General features: G+C 41.1%; 2 protein-coding genes and 1 long non-coding RNA gene across 3 annotated transcripts in view; 2 read left to right on the plus strand and 1 right to left on the minus strand.

Annotated features, from left to right (window-relative positions):
* LOC6030843 overlaps positions 1-14,650 on the plus strand; it is a 34,906-nt gene extending 20,256 nt beyond the window's left edge. Inside the window, 9 exon segments of the mRNA XM_001841675.2 lie at positions 4,494-4,925; positions 4,927-7,766; positions 7,829-7,873; positions 7,876-7,953; positions 8,013-8,413; positions 8,471-8,662; positions 8,722-9,928; positions 9,984-11,107; positions 12,487-14,650. Of these exon segments, the coding sequence (XP_001841727.2) occupies positions 4,606-4,925; positions 4,927-7,766; positions 7,829-7,873; positions 7,876-7,953; positions 8,013-8,413; positions 8,471-8,662; positions 8,722-9,928; positions 9,984-11,071 (6,171 nt within the window). The 5' untranslated portion in view covers positions 4,494-4,605 and the 3' untranslated portion in view covers positions 11,072-11,107; positions 12,487-14,650.
* Positions 14,651-15,245: 595 nt separating this feature from the next.
* LOC6030842 (hexamerin-1.1) lies at positions 15,246-17,547 on the minus strand. Its single transcript, XM_038264990.1, has 2 exons — positions 17,397-17,547; positions 15,246-17,338 (listed from the first exon to the last, which is right to left on the minus strand). Exons 1-2 carry the CDS (start codon positions 17,485-17,487, stop codon positions 15,360-15,362), a joined length of 2,070 nt encoding a protein of 689 aa, XP_038120918.1. The 5' UTR covers positions 17,488-17,547; the 3' UTR covers positions 15,246-15,359.
* A 1,178-nt stretch (positions 17,548-18,725) lies between these two features.
* LOC119770723 lies at positions 18,726-19,555 on the plus strand. Its single transcript, XR_005278965.1, has 2 exons — positions 18,726-18,878; positions 19,180-19,555. It is a non-coding gene; the product is annotated as an uncharacterized LOC119770723 (long non-coding RNA).
* Positions 19,556-20,139: the final 584 nt, after the last annotated feature.

Here is a 20,139-nt window from a genome sequence, read left to right on the forward strand (position 1 = left end):
TGCGCAAGGATCCCGCGACGAAGCCGTGCATGATTAAATTAACTGTAGTATTACTAAACTAACCTTTCTCTCATGTAAAAGCAATGCTGGTTAAACACAATTTTAACATGTCTCCTGTTAAACTCAAGTTACCAACTGTAAGGCTGGATTTTCATGGATTGTGCAACGACATCGAGAGCACGAGCATCGAACCAACTCGATGCTCGTGGCTTGCGTTACTTCATTTAGCTTAGACACAACCCCAAAATCGACTTTCCGGAATAAGGAACACTTGCATGCAAGTTAACGAAGGATGGAAAATGACAGATTCAAACGTAAACAAAGCAGCATTGCGTGGCAGAACAACTTTTGAAATAAGCTGATGTTGTTCAATAAATCTTTTTCAAAAAGGCGTATGATTAGACTAGCGCATAATTTAACTAAACAAAGCAGCATTGCGTGGCGATCGGAACTCCAGAACAACTTTTGAAATAAGCTGATGTTGTTCAATAAATCTTTTTCAAAAAGGCGCATGATTAGACTAGCGCATAATTTAATTAAATAAAACCTCTTGCCTCATGTTCGTTGCGAAAAATCATGCAAAATAGATGAGAGATAATTGAGGTTTTGCAGCGCGACTGTGTTTCAAATGTAGGTGGCGCCAAAATGAGGTTACTTGCCAAAAATCGTATTTCTTTCTGCTGGATTGAAGAACAAAATTGCTTATTTCTCATGGTTCCCTGCATCAATCTTAATGAAACTGGTTGCAAAAGACGAGAAAATATTTTTGCTTTAAAATAATGAACATCTTTTTTTTGGGCGCGCAGAAATATGTGACTTTTTCTAAAAAAAAACATGTTTTGGAACACTAAAAATGAGTTTCCCCGTTTATATCAATGAAATAAACAGTTTAATAATTGATAACAGATGTGTTTACGTATATTCAACAATTTTTATTGATTTTTGACAGACTTTCTTACCAAATAGTCCAAATTACTATCTTTTTCTAAATTTACAGTTTTCTCATAGAAAAATCAAACAAATATTGGAAAGTTGTACACCAAATTGTTGGAAATATTTTTTCTCATCAGAATCCGACATAAGTTTAATAAAAATGTTGATTATGAAGGAAAAAACACATATTTTTCAAAAAATAAATCATAGGTTTACGCTATTTGTTAATAGGTGGCGACACGTGTCTTTTAGCTTAGCTGCAAATTCTCTATAGAGTGGACTAAAAATTGGAAAAATTTCAGGAATTTCAAAAAAATTAAGTAATTTAAATTTTTTTAGAAATTTTAAGAAATAAATAATTCAAGTAATATGAGAAATTAAAGAAATAATTAAGTGATTTAGAAAATTGAGGAAATTTAAGAAATTAAAGAAAATAAAAGAATTAAGAAATTTAAGGAATTAAAAGAATTCAAGAAATTTTAGAAATTTTTAAAAAAAATCAAAATTTTAGAAATTTTTGAAAATTTAGAAATTATAGAAATTTTAGAAATTATAGAAATTATAAAAATTATAAAAATCTTAAAAATTTTAAAAATTTTAAAAATTTTAAAAATTTTAAAAATTTTAAAAATTTTAAAAATTTTAAAAATTTTAGAAATTTTAGAAATTTAAGAAATTTAAGAAATTTAAGAAATTTAAGAAATTTAATAAATTTAAGAAATTTTAGTAATTTTAGTAATTTTAGAAATTTTAGAAATTTTAGAAATTTTAGAAATTTTAGAAATTTTAGAAATTTTAGAAATTTTAGAAATTTTAGAAATTTTAGAAATTTTAGAAATTTTAGAAATTTTAGAAATTTTAGAAATTTTAGAAATTTTAGAAATTTTAGAAATTTTAGAAATTTTAGAAATTTTAGAAATTTTAGAAATTTTAGAAATTTTAGATATTTTAGAAATTTTAGAAATTTTAGAAATTTTAGAAATTTTAGAAATTTTAGAAATTTTAGAAATTTTAGAAATTTTAGAAATTTTAGAAAATTTTAGAAATTTTAGAAATTTTAGAAATTTTAGAAATTTTAGAAATTTTAGAAATTTTAGAAATTTTAGAAATTTTAGAAATTTTAGAAATTTTAGAAATTTTAGAAATTTTAGAAATTTTAGAAATTTTAGAAATTTTAAAAATTTTAGAAATTTTAAAAATTTTAGAAATTTTAGAAATTTTAGAAATTTTAGAAATTTTAGAAATTTTAGAAATTTTAGAAATTTTAGAAATTTTAGAAATTTTAGAAATTTTAGAAATTTTAGAAATTTTAGAAATTTTAGAAATTTTAGAAATTTTAGAAATTTTAGAAATTTTAGAAATTTTAGAAATTTTAGAAATTTTAGAAATTTTAGAAATTTTAGAAATTTTAGAAATTTTAGAAATTTTAGAAATTTTAGAAATTTTAGAAATTTTGGAATTTAAGAAATTTAAGCAAAATTTAGGCAAGCAATCCGTCCAACGGTGCACGGCATCCTCCTCCAAAACAATGCCCAGAAATCCGGCCACCGATTGCTTGCCTAAATTTTGCTTAAATTTCTTAAATTCCAAAATTTCTAAAATTTCTTAAATTTCTTAAATTTCTTAATTGTCTTAAATTTCTAAAATTTCTTAAATTTCTTAAATTTCCTAATTTTTTTCCAACGGTGCACGGCACCCTCCTGCAAAACAATGCCCAGAAATCCGGCCACCGGTGGACGGATTCCTCCTGCAAAACAATGCCCCGAAATCCAACCACCGGTGGACCAGTTCCTTTTGTCAACTTGGCCAGGCAATCCGTCCATCGGTGCACAGAATCTTCCTGCAAAACAACGCCCAGAAATCCGTCCTCCTGCAAAACAAAACCCTGAAATCCGTCCACCGGTGAACGGATTCCTCCTGCAAAACAATGCACCGAAATCCAACCACCGGTGGAGGGATTCCTCCTGCAAAACAATGTCCAGAAATCCATCCACCGGTGGATCGATTTCTCCTGCAAAACAATGCCCCGAAATCCTTCTACCGGTAGACAAGTTCCTCTTGTCAACTTGGCCAGGCAATCCGTCCACCGGTGGACGGATTCCTCCTGCAAAACAATGCCCTGAAATCCGTCCACCGGTGGACGGATTCCTCCTGCAAAACAATGCACCGAAATCCAACCACCGGTGGACAAGTTCCTCTTGTCAACTTGGCCAGGCGATCCGTCCACTGGTGAACGGATTCCTCCTGCAAAACAATGCCCTGAAATCCGACCACTGGTGGACGGATTCCTCCGGTAAAACAATACTCCGAAATCTAACCACCGGAAGACGGATTCCTCCTGCAAAACAATGTCCACCATTTCACCATGCAAAATCAGCTGTTTTGATTGTTGACAAGGTCTGGTTTGACAGATAGAATTTGTTTCGTCAAGTTTCATTCCCATCCCGTACCAAGCGTTTCAAAGCGTTATTTAGGTTTGTGTCTAGGGTGCCGCTGAGGTAGCAAAAAGGCACTGAACGAGCATCGAGTTTCAATGCACGGACATTTTAGCAAAGCATGGTCGTGAGTATGCTTTCGATGTCGGTCGTCTAAAGATGCTCGTGCATCGAAAATGAAAAGTCGGAAAATCGCATTTTCGCAACTTTCCGGCGATGGGTATGTGTTTGTTTGTGCTTATACTACCATAAAATATCAATCCAAACCATTTTGCGATTTAACCTGATTGATAAAAATGAGTTTTCGGCAAAATATGACCACGAGCATCGAAAGACGCTTTCGATGTCGGTCATCGAAAAATCCATGAAAATCCACCCTAAGAGTAAAGAGAAGTTTATATTTTCCTTTAAATTATTGAGTATTTAAGCGAAATTCGAGGTTATAACTGATTTAACGCGTAATTGGAATCTTGATTTTAAACTCTTACATCGATGCTGAGAGAACATTAATTATTTATTTGTTTTCTTTAAATGTAGGAGATAGGAATAAAATTAAAACAACCGATTTGAAGAGCATAATTAGTTAATATTTCGACTTTTTTGTGTATTGCGATTAATCAGTATATTTAATATTTCAATACAATAACAATGGAAAGTCCTCAATAAGTTTTCACTTATTGGTGGTCACTTTTTAGTTTGACACCCTTTTTACACGGAGTTCACACGACAAACCAAACTTAAAAATGTCAAAAAGTCAAAATCGTCCATAAAATGACATGGGACAATTATGCGTAGAACGGCAGTATTTTTTTTTCATAAAATTATTTTTATTAGGTCCTTTTCGGTACTGGGACCTGGTTAGGACCGAGTCGGCTTTTGTAATTACATTTGACTTAATAATTACAGAGGATCTTGTGAGAACGGCAGTATAGCAAATGAGTATTGATGTTTTGAAGACATAACAAGCTGTTAATCGAAATACGGTAAAATGGGGTAAAAGTTGGATTCATTTTTTTACTGTGATCTTTCAAATCAACTCAACTGAATCTCTTTTTGTTCGTATGTTTTTACATTTTACAAAATTTTTAATTTGGTACAAAATATCTTTTTTCTTTTTCATTACAGAAATCGCTCCAATGATTCTTGAAAAAAAATTGAACTGAAGCATTTATGTTCTGTCACAATGGTGAAGATCTTCCTTTCTAAAATGCACATTTAAAAATCAAATTTAAGCCGAATGGAAGGCACACATCCCCACATTTACTCACCATCCATGCTGAGCGCGGATGATGGCGGTAATGATCACGAGGACGGCGACGGACAGGATACACCTCAGCATTCCCCAGACTCGGAGGGCGTCGTGCCGGTGCTCCGTTATCCTTCGGCAGCCGACGGACCACGCAACGAGTCAAACCGTATCTCGACGGACTCCGCATCGACGTACGAAATTGTGGACTGCCATTCGCCCGAATCGACCGACGAGATGTGGAGCAACGTGGTGAAGATTACGCGGGATAACAGCGCGATGATCAGCGCGTTAGTTGACGGTGCTGTTGGTGGAGGGTGGTCAGCCGGATGAGGAGTACGAAATACAGGACGGTGGCGGTGAGTCCCATCGTGGGAAGTACGAGTTGGCCCGATCGGCGTCGACGAAGGAGGAAAAGCAACGCCAGAATCAGGAGATTTTGGTAATGAAGTCCAATTCGGTGTCGTCGGAGAACAATTCGTGGGAAACGTTTTCCCCTTCGAAACCGGTGACGGATGAACCTGTCGAGGTTCCTGCTATGCTGCAAAGTAAACCGGGAACTTCGAAGGCGTGCTTCATAGATGCTTCTTCACTGTTCGACGAGGATGAGGTTCCTTATCCATCGTTTGTTGATGCCAACATGCAGCGACAACAACAGGAAAAGACTTCGATTTCGCTGTCGGCCATTCTGAGTGACGATGAAAAGTTAAAGAGCACTAATGGACAGCTATTGTCGAGCGAGGTCAAAGATCAGTATTCGTCCATGCCTAATAGCGACTTCCTGGCAACAAAGTTGAACATAACGGAAAAGGAAATTGACACCAGCGAAGAAGCGACGGCCAGGCAAGAGTCGGAACGGAAGCAGGGTACGTTTCTGTTCCAAAATTCAATTCAACAGTATTCGGGTCATGTGATCGATCCAAGCGTTCAGTTTCCGGACGAAAACTATAGTGACATGTCTCTGCCGAGTGTCTACTCGTCTAGTAGCGAACCGAATTACGAGTACAGTTCGTTCCCGTTGGAAAATCCACCTAGATTTATAACAACCGGCGGTATCAACACCAGCGGATACAACTCCGGATCGGCCGATTATTCAGCTCGCCTGTCTAACCATACGGAAAATGAATCGGCCCACTATCCGGACACTCCGTTCAACTCGATTGTACACGTGAATTCCGCCGCTCACATTCCGATCGCCCATCAGTTTCTGCCGGGGGACAGTCGCGAGAGTTCCGTTGATCGCGAGTCTCACTCGACGCCCATCAAGATTCCCAAGCGGGTGCAGAAACACGACGAATCAGCTCCGATCGTATCCGGCGGTGCGTCCATTGAGGACTTTACTCCAAAGCAGTGTGAAAGTCCTGTGGTGCGTCGACGAACGGACACCTGCCCGATTGTTTCCGGAGGGATGAGCTTCGAGGAAGACTTCAAGCCGGAGGAGCGCAGCCGGAAGCACAGCAGCTCGTCAAAGTCGTGGGTTGTCGAGTTAAAGAACTGCCCAGATGACGAAAAGTCCGCAGCGATGTCTTCCATTGAGCACAACAGAAGTGGGCTTGGATTCTTTGTGGATTTGGGAAGCATCAAAACTCCTGAAGAGCAGAAATCAATCGTGGTCAACAATAGGGCGCAGAATCGTACCCACCAGGATTTGATGAAAAAATCTACTGGGTTCTACATCGACCTATCGGATGGTGAAAGTTCGAGAAGTAATACTCCTAAGCTTACGAAACCAAGCACGCCTCCTGTAAAGAACATTTCCAACGACTCGTCTAGAGCAGAATCAGTCGAAAAGGACGCTAAGAAGAATATGTTCTCCATGTTCATTGACTTTGGAAATGAATCCGCTCCAAAACCTTCCTCAGTTCATCGGAAAGCTACCGCACAAGTTGTTCAAAGCAAGGAAGATGACGTAAACGCCACTCCTCAAACTGTTCCTACTCGTCCGGCTAATCTGAACGCTGATGAGAAGAAAAACTGTTACATGTTCATTGAGTCGGAATCTTCGCCAATAGTGAGAAGAAGTAACGTGTCCTCGGTTAGCAAGAATGAGTCCAAACGGCACTCCTGGAACCCGAGCAGCACCGAAGGTACCTTCCACGAGCGTCGTATTATGAACCGAGAGTATCAGCGGTCGACCAGTGTGACCAGCGATAAAGGCATCATGAACATCCTCGACAAGATTCCCCTTCTCTCCAAAACGTCGAGCATGTCGATTGATTCTTCTGTGTCGCCGTACGAAGACTTTACCTGTTCAAAGTCCGAACTAAGTACTTATTCCAATCATTCTGCCTCTTCCAACTCGGCCCAATCGAGCAACGAGTCTAAGGTCTCACCAAAGGATGCTGCTGCTGCTGCGGTTGCTCCGGATGGCATGAGTGCTTCCACCAGGAAGAAACGCCGCGACGCAAAGATTAACGAGACATTCGACAAGAGCAGCCAAGGATCGGTAACGGATGGAATCCTATCGTCGAACGAAGATACATCTCCGGTTTCAACCACAACGGACACGGACGATGTTACATTCCAGAACAATCCAGCAGATGAACCAAACGAGATACTCCTGGTTGCTGAATCGGCCGTTCCTAGTCAGGAGGTGAAATTACCTTCAGCCAGCAACGGAAAACAGATGGAAACTATTGTAGAAGCAGTTGAGAACTCCCCAAAGCACGTGCTGAACGGATCCAGCCGTAAGTCACAGCACACGATGGAAACGTTACACGCAACCATCGAGAAGCAAAAGCAATTGCTGGAAACCGTATCGGAAAACCAGGAATCGCAATGCTTGTCCTCGTTTGTGAAGTTGTCCGACATGGACAAACCGCCAGCGCCGAGCAGCAAGTTCGAGCTACACTCCTACACCGGAAGCGGCTCGGGCAGTTCGGTCGCACCCATGTCTAGCTCGGCTGGGTCCAGTAGGGTGGCGCGATTGTTCGGTGATAGCCACAAGTACAACACCATCGGATCAACGCAACAAACTCAGCATCAGCAGCAGCAACAGCAACAACATGGTTACTACGGCTCCAATGGGACCACTTCGATGGAACGACACTCATGGAACATGTCTCGATCGACGGGGAACAATTTCATGAATCTGGTTTCTTCCGTCGAGAACTCGCGAAGTCTCAGTCGTCTGTTTCCACACCTATCTAAAGGTAAGGTTCATAGAAGATCAAGTTGTAACGTGGATTTGTAACTATCCTTTTTCTTTTGCCAGCTTTTAGCAACAGCTTACCATCCGACGTTGGCATGAATTCGGTTAGTAAGGGAGCGAACTACACGACCTCATGACGTCGGACTTTTCCTGCACATCCAGCATCACTTCTAGCCGGTCTGGAGTTGGTAAGGCTTGTGAAACTCAGCTAACAATATCCTCTAATCGAGCATTTTCTGTTCCATAGAATCAATCGACGAGTCGTCAATCTCCAGCCGTCAGCCGCGACGGCTCGGAGAGGACCTGCTGAAAATGTTCCTGCAGGAAATCGCCACGGACGTGGCCATCGAGGCCGAATCGAAGAAGATGCGTGCGCACAAGTGCATTCTGCGGTCTCGCTGTCAGTACTTTGCAGCTATTCTGGCTGGTGGGTGGATTCAGAACGCAGGGAATGTTATAAGCTTGCCTGGTTATTCGTACGCCGCGGTCCACTTTGCGCTGTGCCACATCTACTCGGGGGCGTCACATCCACCGGAGGGCATCAGTTTGATGGAGTTGGCGGCGCTGTCCGACCTGCTGGGACTCGAGGGCCTGAAGGAGGTGACGGCGTATGCGTTGAAGACCAACTATTGCCACAACTTCCACAAGGTACGGGTGACGTCTGTATCATACGAACGAAATAACCATTGATGGATTCTTTTCTAGCCTTGTTCCGGTTGTACGGATGGTGTGCTGCAAGTGCTTCCGGTGACCTTGAACCACGGCTTGGACGAACTGTATCGCAAATGTTTGAAGTGGGTCTGCAGACACTATGTGAAGATTTGGTCCAACAAGCAGTTTTCGCAGCTACCGCCGGATGTCATAAATCGATGCAAGCAGCAAATTGTGGCTCATCTGGTGAGTATAAACTAAATTTTGGTCAAGGATTTTGATCTATCTATTGTCGTTTTCCGCAGACTTCCGAAACGGTTCTCAACACTATACTTGACAGTGAACAGCTACTTACGGTCTTGCATCCGTACAAGTGGTCCGTTGAAGTTGATAATGTAGTGCGGGATATACTGGACGCCGCATACGACTACATTCAGGACCACTTTGCATCGTTGCTGGCTAGCGATAGCTTCCTCTCGCTGGGGCACAATTACAGCTGGGCCATATCTCACGTGGAGCCGATTTTGCTCCGGGCTGCGACCAGTTTGAGCCCGGATCAAGCGTGCAAGAGTTATCCTCGAGCGACCAGGCTTCACAAGCTACTGCAGGCTAAGGTGTTGACAATGACCGCAACGCCGCTGTCATCGAGTGATAACTTGAACATAATGAATATCTACGAGAAGAAGACCAAGCTGGACATTGAGTACGGTCGTGAGGAGGAAGAGATGGACTGGTGCGATGAGTTTGTTGGGATGGTGAATGCGATTCTTTCGGCTGTGGAACAGTGTTTAATCAGGCAATGTGCCAGAGCCATGCGCGTCAACTCCTGGCAGCGGATGGACATTGAGCTACGGAACAAGATCCAAAAACTAGCATGTCTGATGGAACCAACGGAGGAGCGCAAGTCCCGGTCGAGATACTCTTATTCCTCCCAGACGAGCTCATCGTCGTCGATTCACTCGAGAACTAACGATTTGCGCCAGGTGAGGCTGGCCATTCAAGCACACACGAAGCGGTCCTTTGAGAATCAAAATAATCATAACTTTAACAATAAGACCCAGACGCAACACACGCAAACGGTCGTCCACCACAATGATCTCAACAGTGCCCTCAATACTCATAAGGTGGTAAAATTACACGAAAATAGCGAGCGAAGTAACATCCGCATGGAGCAACAATACGCTGAAAATGGTCGTCTCTCTAAGACAGCTTCCAAAACACAAGTCGTGGAAAACAACAGGCCCATGAAGGCCAACGTAAAAGTTGGACTACTTAGTAAGAACAACTTGGGCAGTCACAAGCGCTCTCAATCGGAAGACATGGGCTCAAAGGTGGCCAAACCCGAACCGTTGAATAATCTTAAGACAAAGCTGAGCAACGTCAAGCCACGATATCTGGAACCGAAGAAACCCAAAAATACGGGAAGCAACATACAGGCGCAGAACATTTCCTCTAGCGGCAGCTCCACCAGAACTTCTAGTCCTGCTACGAGTCGCAAGAAAGGTGTGCTAGGTAAGACAAATGACCATTTTCCTTAAATGTCTTCTTATTTTTCTGTTAATTTCAGCTAATACAGTTAAGCATGGTCATGAATCTAACATCTCGCTGGACAGTTTATCCTCCCCAGCGAAGAATGCGAAAAATCTCAAAACTCGCCCAACCATAAACGAGATGGACGTCTCGATTGACTCCCTGGCCGACTCTCTAAAATCCAGCTCAATCAAAACCACTAGCAACACAACTCTATCCCATGAATCACTTATTTATCAGGAGTACTTCAAACTAAAGGACACGAATCTCGAAAAGCCCCAAAATGCCTACTCCAAGTCGAATCCAGTCATCTACAAGGACCGACCAAACGCACCGAAATCAATCGACTCTCTAGCGGCCAACAAGACTTCGTCATCAGCGGTAACCAGAAACAATCTCAAGCCCAGCGGCCCAAGCAGTTCCAAACTGGGCCCTGCCAAACCGTTCTCCGCAATCAACCGCACGGCATCGACGGCCAGCGTTGGCTCGAACTCCTCGTCTTCTTTCATCAAGAAGAGCTTCCTCTCGCAGCGCTCCCGAGAAATTCTGGCCCGCCGATCGCACGAGACCAAGTCCAACTCAACGAACTCGAGCAACAAATCGGCCGCCTCATCGCCCAGTCTCATTTCCAGAGACAAATCGACCGCCAGCGACATTACCAAGTCCGGCTCGTCGGCGTCACTGGCCAGCACCAATTCCGGACCGCGGAAGGTGTTCAACACGACGCTTCATCTGCGCAGGACGGCAAAACTGGAAGCGGCACCAAAGCCCGTTGACGTTCCCAAACCGATGCGACACAGCTCGATTCCGGTCGCCGGTGGCAGCCACCAGAGTGCGTTACGCAAGTCTTCTTCCGTTAACCGGTCCAACAGCAACAGCAGTAACCATGGTGCGGGTCGTGCCGTGAAGAACACGGTTATGATTCCGGTTTCGGTGGTACCGGCTCCAAATGTGCACGCCGTTCAGCACGGGGATCATGCCATCACAACATCGTCATCGACATCCTCTTCGGATAACAGCAGTGCCGGTGGCAAACCTCCACGTGTGGAATCAAAGCTGGAGCGCTCAAACACGTTCTGCAAGGAGACTTCCGATAATCCGGTGGTGTTGCAGATCATCGAGTAGAGTGGAAGGGATTTACACATTTGGAGGAGCGAGTGGGTGAGTACGAAAATGGACTCTCATTTTTAAATATCAGCTCATTTGGTTGAAAACTGGCTTGCCTCAAGCGGGTTAAAATAGCAATAGGTCTGGGGATAACATGAATTCACCCGGAATAGAGACAGGTTGGTGGGCAGGGTCCGATGAACACATTCCAGAAGAAATTAGGTTTGTCAATTCAACCCCCAAGGGGTTTTCCTCTTCGCCTCTGAGCTAACCCATGAGGTTAGAAAAGTGTTCGGATGGAGGAGAAAAGAAGACGCGTGTTCAGTGCTTCGTACGGTCACTCTGGAAGTGATCTGTATTTCAAAGTATTAGAATTCGTATTAAATAACATCGCACTAGCGAGGGGTACGCCGATGATATTGGGGTGTTACCACATTATTTACAACGATTTAGCACTTTTTTTTATTTTTAAATCAATTTTGAAGAATTGGGTCCTAAAATGAAGCTTAGATTGCTGATATTATTGTTCACAGCGATAAAGCTTATTTTTCTGAGTACAATGACCCTTTGTACGACCATAAAGAGCTTAAAATGGATTTTTAAATCAATTTTGAAAAATTAACCTCGCGGTCCTTCTTGACAGAAAAGCTCCTACTTGACAGATCGTTCCAAGGGGACCATAGTTAATCCATCGAAAAAATGTTGTCTTGCCAAAAAAAAAAAATTGCATTAAAATGAAAAAAAAGTGATCAGAAATGGTTTTTAATCGTGTTTTTTTACCGTTGTACATAAAAATTGGCATAGGGCTTTAGTACACAATTAACTTCAACCCCCCCTCTTGAAATAATCTTATTTAACAGATCGTTCCAAGGGACCATAGTTGATCCTTGGTTGATCCATCGAAAAATGTTGTGTTGCAATTTTTTCCATTTGTATGTAAAAAAAGTGATCGGAAATTATTTTAGGAGTCTTTTTTTGCCGTTGCACCTAAAAATTGACATAGCACTTTAAGACTCCATTGGTAAAAAAGAAAAAAAACAAGACAAATTGTTGCCAGTTCGTTAGCGTTACTTCAAACTATACATATCAGATTTAACGCAATCTTCCTATACTTTCTCTAACTGTCATTATTTTTATTGGAAAAAGATTGTGAGCATGGGTCGGGTGTTTGGGCTACACATTCAACGATCTTATTTTGTTGGGGGTAACAGATGTGGTACATTACAGTTTCAAAATGAAATGAAACTGGAGCAGCTAGTTTTGTTTTTTAAGAAATTGTTTAAAAATGATTAGAAGATTACAAACAATAATTGCGTGTTATTAAAATTTTCCTTGCCATGATTCCATTACAGTTTGATGCTGGTGAAGATTAGGTTTATTTTTTTTAACTTTTGAGTTGGTATTCACTATTGTTCCATAATCCCTTTTTACAGCACAGCACATGAAATCTGATTGATCTAAACGGAAAAGGTGCTGCCGAAAAACTTACATGCCGTTTACTTACATCCGAAAATATTTAAGAAAGTGTATGAAGAAAGGCAGAAAATAACTACTTGAAAAGCTATTCATCAATCAAAATAGAAATAATAGTGATATAGAATGTAGACTTAACTGTGCACAGGAAAAAAATGGAATGTTCCACTTCATCACACTTGTCTAGTCATTTATGTACGTCAGATAAAGAAAAAAAAACACTGTGTTTTTCAATTCGAACGAAAGCAGAAAAATGGTCGTTTATTCCGGAAGAACCATTGCCGGCTGGGATTGACCACCTGAAATAACTGGTGCAGTATTTAGAGAGGCATTTAAAAACTGCACGATAGCAACAGCACGATGCGTACCGGAGTCAGCGGCTTGGACACTAATCACAACATAGTATTTATACTAAGTAGAAATAGAAGAAACAGTTTGCTGATTATTGCTTCTCCACACGCGGTGCTATATTCGAGAAGGAATAAATATTTAACAAAATCTGCAGCCGCGCTTCTCAATTTGGATATTTGTAAACTACTTTTGTTAACGGTTTTGCATGATACTTGACCAACATATAAACATAATACGTCGCCCGGAAACCCCACCTGCTATATACGAGCAGCAAATTGTTCTACATTTTTCTAAGTAGAAACTGTATTATTAAAACTACATGCGTACTATTTTCGAGATGTGTTGAGCTTGCTACATTTTAATCGTGTGTTAATTATATAACAGTTGGTGTGATTTTGACGATTGTGTTTCTGATGTGATAACTCTTTAAAATATTTTTTCACTGGTTTTATCACTGGTGAATAGGCAAAAGCTATACGATCTATTTTTGGGTTTAAAAATTTAAAACTGCATGATAAGAAACACAAAACTGCTTTTCAAATCATTCTTATGATATGTTTGATTAAAAAAAATGATATTAATTTATTTGAGTAAGTTTTGTTAGGTTGTAATAATTTGAACCGAGCAATTTATCTATCGGCAAAAGCAAATACTTAACTACGTTTAGATTTTTTTTTTGTACGTCTGCACATTCGGAAACTCTCAGAGATACTTATCCTAAATATTATCTATAATTGCTTATCTTGTAGCATTATACACAAAAAGCACATTCCCTCCAAATATACACATCCACTTGTTTTTCTTCATTATAGTTGTTTACTCAAGCATAATTTTAAAACAGCAAAATACCACTAAATATATAAAAAAAAACACAATAATCAAACAGGCAAGTGTAAACAACAACAAATTTCAATCAACAAAATGTCAGATCTGGTTCCAAACTCGTAGAAAACAATTGCTGTTGCAAACATTATTCAAAAGAGAAAAAACGAATCTCACTTCGGTACAATTTAATTTCAATGCTTTTCCTTCCTCTCTCCATTATGCTGGCAAAAAGAGCGCATCTGACTGCTGCAACAAAAGAGTAAAGAGAAAATACAGAGAGTACCGAAACGCAATTGTGCCAAAGAGAGAATCGCCCACTCTGCTTAAGTTCTGCAAGTATAGCTAAACTTATGATAGAAAGCAAAACGCATAGGCGTGCGGAGAAGACCCAAAGTTCTTGAGTCGACTTAAGCGCTGCTGTTCAGCTTCTACTGATGTTTAGACATTGTTGATTGTGCTATGGAGATAATAAACACAGACACACTTATAAGCAAAGGTCGCTATTTATTTTGTTCGTTAATTGAACACTAGTCATTTGTACAAATAAGCAGAAAAGGAAAACGAAAACCATATAATTGCACTGCAACGTAAAAGGAAAGGTATGTTAAGCGTTTGAACGCAGTTTTTTTGTAAGAAAGGCGTTTTTTTTTCAATCACAAGAAGTGTCGAAAAGAAACGAGAATGAGTTAGCGTACTAAAGAGAAAATGCAATATGTGATTTATGTTAGTAAGAGTTTTCTTTATATTCGGTACGTCTATTTAGTTTGTGATATGTTTGGAATTGCTCTACTTTCTCTAATCGTTACTTACATTGGTTTTTATTTGCCAGTTTTGTTACTAAATTTGTGTAATTAAATATTTGGAATAATTATTTCCAAGCAATATATTATGATCACAACCAGGAGAGATTTGATCCAATAATAAACAAAGAATACTGAAATAAAAGAAGCGGAAGTGTAAACTATAATTGATTGAGAAATCCTTGCTGAACTTAGGATGCTGTATGAAGGTACTGAAGAATTCATAGAAATAGGAAGGAATATTGAGAAATCTAAGAGCTACAATCGCTCAATTGTGTAGCAGTACTGTTTTGGCGATTTGTAGAAACATTTTTGAATAAAATAAATGATTTTTGAAAGAAAAACGTAAAAAACTTATTTTCTATTCATGCCTTATTCTTGTGACGAAATGTATGGAAATATTTATAATGCTCTGACGACGTTTGGAAAAGTTTTACTTTTCGCAGCTCAAATAAATAGCATCACTTCAGAAGGATATAAAAATTGAACAATTTTGATCAAAGTAGGCATTTTGAGGCGTCCACATATGGCCCTTATACAAATTGGTCCTAACTTAAATTTCAAACTCAAGTGATGTTTATAAACAATGCATTCATATTAACAGTCTGGATCCGATGCCTGATTTTTCTGTTACATTCTTAATAAAATTTTATATAAACTGTAACGGGAATTGCAGGCACCGGGTCCTGACTATTAAAATTAAAGTTAAATTTATAAGATGTGATAAAATAAACCATGAATTGTTTACACAGCATTGTTGAAGCTTTGCCATGCTTAGTGCTTTTTATTCGTAATCATTGTCAATATGGGTAACAAGTAACAATCTATGGTAGCGTTTCGTTGCCGTTTTATTCAGCTCAGTACTTGATGTCGTCGGTATGGTAGATGAACACATCCTTGAACAACATATTCTTGGTGTACCAGTAGGTGAAGTCTATCTCGCGATCGAAGGGGAAGCCCATGGGCAGGGTGTCGAAGTATCGAAGTCCGGTTCCAACACCGCACGAGATGTACTTATCGAAGAAAGACAGATCCTTGACGCCTTCGGTGGTGGTGGTGGTGATGTACGGGGTGATGATGAAGTAGAACTGCATCGCAAGACCACTTGGCCAGCCCTTCGGCAAGATAAGACGATCGGGGAAGCCACAGTGTGCCTCGGACATGTCCAGAATGAACTTGTCCTTGCCTTCGAATGAGGTCATAATTTTCTTGTACAGATCGGTGTACATGGTGCGATCTTTCACACTCCAGAAGAAGTCGCGAGAGTTGCGCACGAAAGTGTTCTTTCCAACGATCAGATCCACCAGGTATTGGTCAATCTCAACGAAGAACTTTCTGTAGTACTCGAGATCCAAGAACTTGTCAAACTTCGGTCCCAGGAAGACACGAACAACACCCTTGCCCTTGAACTCTGACATCACATCCAGAGTATAGGTAAATGGCTTGTGGTTCAGTCGCTTGGTGCGTCCAATAACGGATAAGTCCCAGAACTTGTTGACGTTTGTCATCGGGATAACATTGGAAATATCAGCATCGAAGAAGTCAAAGTACGTGAGCAGTTTGTCAATGACAACATCCTTGATAACGACGCCCTTGAAGCTCAGATCATCGAAGGTGTAGTATGGCAGGTAGCTCTTGAATAGATAGTAGAAGTCCAGAAGGCGATCCCACAACGAGTAGAACACTGGGTCACGAAGGGTCGTCTCGAAGTGCATCATCAGAGTGGGCCAGGTCTTGAAGGTTTCAAAGTCAACTCCGGAGAGCACGAAACGGGACAGAGTCTCGATGAATCCAAAGTATCCATAGTTCATGGTTTCAACGTTACCAACTATGATGTTGCCCAGATAGTCGATGTTTTCCCATTTGCGCAGGTCGATCTTGGTTCCGTCGTCGAGCAGGAAGTAGCCTTGGTCGATGATCTTGCGCACGCGGAATTCCCAGTCCTTGATCCAGTCCAGCTTAACGTAGTCGTAGTCGCGCAGCATGTAATTGACATCGCGATTCTTGAACGGAATACCATTCCAGTAGCTTAGCAGCGAGAAGTATCCAAACTTAAGTGGGAATCGCCAAGTCAGGGTTCCAATTTTCGGCAGGAAGTTCGAGAAACGTTCCAGATTGTATCTTGCTAACAGCTGCTGGTGCATGTAGAAGTACATCTCTCCACGACGGTCCTTGAACAGTCCAAATTCATCACCACCCAGGAAAAACGGATAGTCCATCATGAAGTAGTAATAGAACGAGTTAAGACCGACATCCTCGTAGTAGTAGTTCAGATTAAAGTCACCGTACACCTTATACTCCGTGGGATAGGTCAGAGTGTAATTCGAGTAAACCACGTTATACTTTCCGTTGCCGTAGAATCCAAACTTGGGGTCATACATTTTACGGTAGTTGACCGAACGAATCATGTCAGTGTTGAAGAAGTAGTACGGGTAGATCTCATAAATCGCCGGCAAGATGATTCCCTTCAGGTCCGTGCGATGCAAAACGGTTAGCGTGACGGCATAGATGAACATGCCCTCGTTGACATTCTCGCGGGCCCAGATGATGTTCTTGTACAGTGTGTCCCAATCCTTGCAGTTGTACAGGAACGTGAACAGCAGGTAGGTCTGCTTCAAATGGAATTTGTTGTAGATGGTGAAGATCTCGCCCTTCTCCAGGTATCCTAGCTTGTAGAAGTTGAAGAACTTGTACACGATGTCATAGTTAAGGTACAGGGACTTGTCCTCGACCCAAACTTTGGTGTACGGCAAGTATTCCTCATACTGCAGCGGCAGATGAATGTTTCTCAGGATTTCAAAGAAGAATTTTTGCTTCAATAGGAAATCTTTGTCAGCTGTAAGAAAAACAAAAACAATAAAACACTTCAAATTTAAGCAAAGATCCAAACTTACCATAGGTTATGTCGGTCTTGAGGGAAGGTGTGTACGATCCGCTGACCACGACGGCCAGGGAAACCGCGATTGCTGCTATAGCCCACTTCATCCTGTTGCACTACTCCACCTTCTAGTGAGGAAGCTGCACTGATGGTTTGCTGCATCGTTGCAACATGCTTTTATACCCCCGGACGACGGTGGTCCTCGGAGGTGATAATGAGGCGCGTGCCTTCGAGGATTCGATATCAGGTAGTACTATGTTATTGTTTCAATGCATCCCGTGATAACCCTTGGGGGCATGTTTAGTTGCTGCGAGGAATTCTTGGACTCCGTCTGGCTGAGATAATGGGGGGATATGACGGCGTGTTGCTTACATTTGTATTTTGGCATTTTCTGGACTATTCACGTTTTAATTCACGTGAGACCAATGAATTTATAAGGACATCATTTATACAAATATGACAAATGCCTGCTGTTTGCTTTACATATTTTTCAAATTATTTTTTTCATTTTTAACCTGAAATTCTTCTGCAGCTGCGGCGCGTGCATCACTTTTGATAACATGTGTCCAATGCACTTGGTGATAACCTGAGACATATTTTTCTTGAATAGAAATTAATGCCTAGTCTAGGCTGAGTGAATCTTTTTGGGATTCTTATTTGGTTAAATATATATGGGTCATTTATTTCATTTGGTGGTATAATGGACTTAACCTTCTAGTATTTGGCCCAAATTTTGAGAGAATACAAAACACATGCACATAAGAAAAAATAAAATTCTTTGAAAACATCGTCATTAAAACTCGGTTGAATTAACATAGTCCTTAAAAAAAGTATAACATATTTTGATTTTAGGGGAAACAATTCAAGTTTTGTCTGATTGTTTTCTTATTTTATATTATTTATCATCAGAGTGCATATTTAAAATAATATGCACTGCTAAGGCTTCATCCATAAAGTACGTCACGCTTAAATCAGCCAAAATTAACCCCCACCCCTCCCCCCCTTGGTAACTCTTTTCCTACACTTATGACACGCAATGTCACACTTGCTCAGACCCTCCTCCCCCCCTAGAGCGTGACATACTTTATGGATGACGCCTAAATTATCCTTCAAATTAAATGTGTAAATAGGCCAAAACCTTATTTTAAAGGGGATTGAAAATGTTATGGGAACCGTGTTGTAGGAGTAAGCGTGGTTGCCTCTCACCCAGTCGGATTGGGTTCGATCCCAGACGGTCCCGGTCAAGGGGTAGGACAGTGAGTGATTTTGAGAAAATTTGAATAGAATTGAGTAACATTGAGCCACGCATCTTTTTCAGAATTTCTCAATCGTCACCTTGATTTTCACGAACGACGTAACTAATTTTGACATTGACATTTCAACGCTGACACTGACATTTCGCAAAAAAAAAAAAACAAAAACAGCGAAAGTCTTGGTGGTGGAAGCGTAAATTTCTCTGCGACACACAAAATCGACGGTTCTTATTCCGTGCCATGAGGTAGGTTCTTTCGGAAGAAGCGCAACCATAAATATAAACGAAACGAAACGAAACTATTGGCACTACGCCCCCCGGGGCATGGCCTTCCTCTAACGTGGGATTTCTGCTCCAGCGCCTCTGACGAGACAGGAGAAACCGGGACCGACGTTTTACTTCACCATCCGATAGAAGCTCAGTGGATAAGGCGGGAATCGAACCCGCGTCTCATAGCATCATCGGGATCGGCAGCCGAAGCCGCTACCCCTGCGCCACGAGACCCACCATAAATATAACTATGTTGAATAAAGTTGATTTGTTTCAGATGGCAATGGCGAATACGGTCAAAACGAACTGTCTGAAAAGTCCGTGGGCCAACCGGTCGAATAGAAGGAGAATTAGCCAGCTGCTGCTTCCGGCCCGGATGAGAAGAAACCGGTCGCCACCGAGAAGATGTCAGCTAAAAAGCGTTCGGCTGCTGTGGGAGTCTAGAAGGCTCCGGCCACTGCCCCAAATACCGAACCGGCCAAAAAGGGACCGACTACTGCTGCTACCGGAAACGGTGCTGTTGGCAAAGAGGCTCCGACGGTGGCTTTAGGTAAAATAGGCTGCTAATGCCACCGCCAAGGTTAAGATGCCTACAATATCATCAAGTACCCACTGACGACGGAAGCTGCGATGAATAAAATCAAGAACAACAAACCACTGGTGTTGTTAGGACGTCCGTACGGTGATCGTCAAAAAGTGTTCAATGTTCCGTTTGGTTACATCGCTGAACACAAGCCCGGGTGTATGATAGTGTGAAGCGAAAGTCTACGAGATGTCTGGAAGAGGTGTATTCTCAACTACCTTTTTTGTTCTCTGTCCCGCTGTTCACTTGCGTGTCCAAGCAACAGGAAAGCCGAAAAGGCACTGCCGAAACACCACAGACGGTTCATCAGCATTACTCACTCGCAGATTAAATAAGTGTTTTAACAATTAAATTACTCTATTCATAAATCTTTTGAAGGAGATCCCAATAAACAAACGTTTTTAAAATATATTTGAAATAAACATTTGATTGAAAGTGCTGTTTAAACAAAAATCCGTAGAATTCACCCACCGGGCCACACGCACTGGTACCGGTACTGATGCTCGTCCCACTCGCAGTTTGCCGAAGGACTAAAGTTGTTCTCGACGTCACACGACGGTAGATCCGGATCTTCCGGATGAGCCTCCAACAACCGGCAGATCTGGTCAAACGCGTACTCGATTAAGGCGTATCCGGTAGGACAGGTACAACCCT

Source organism: Culex quinquefasciatus, chromosome 3 (genome assembly GCF_015732765.1).
Source record: "Culex quinquefasciatus strain JHB chromosome 3, VPISU_Cqui_1.0_pri_paternal, whole genome shotgun sequence".
NCBI lineage: Eukaryota > Metazoa > Arthropoda > Insecta > Diptera > Culicidae > Culex > Culex quinquefasciatus.

What these genes read in the sequence shown, in the direction of transcription:
- LOC6030842 (XM_038264990.1), bottom strand. Translation starts at nt 17,487, where the DNA reads ATGAAGTGGGCTATAGCAGCAATCGCGGTTTCCCTGGCCGTCGTGGTC. An exon ending in CAAGACCGACATAACCTATG is followed by an intron (nt 17,339 to 17,396) that starts GTAAGTTTGGAT and finishes TTTTTCTTACAG; the next exon opens with CTGACAAAGATTTCCTATTG.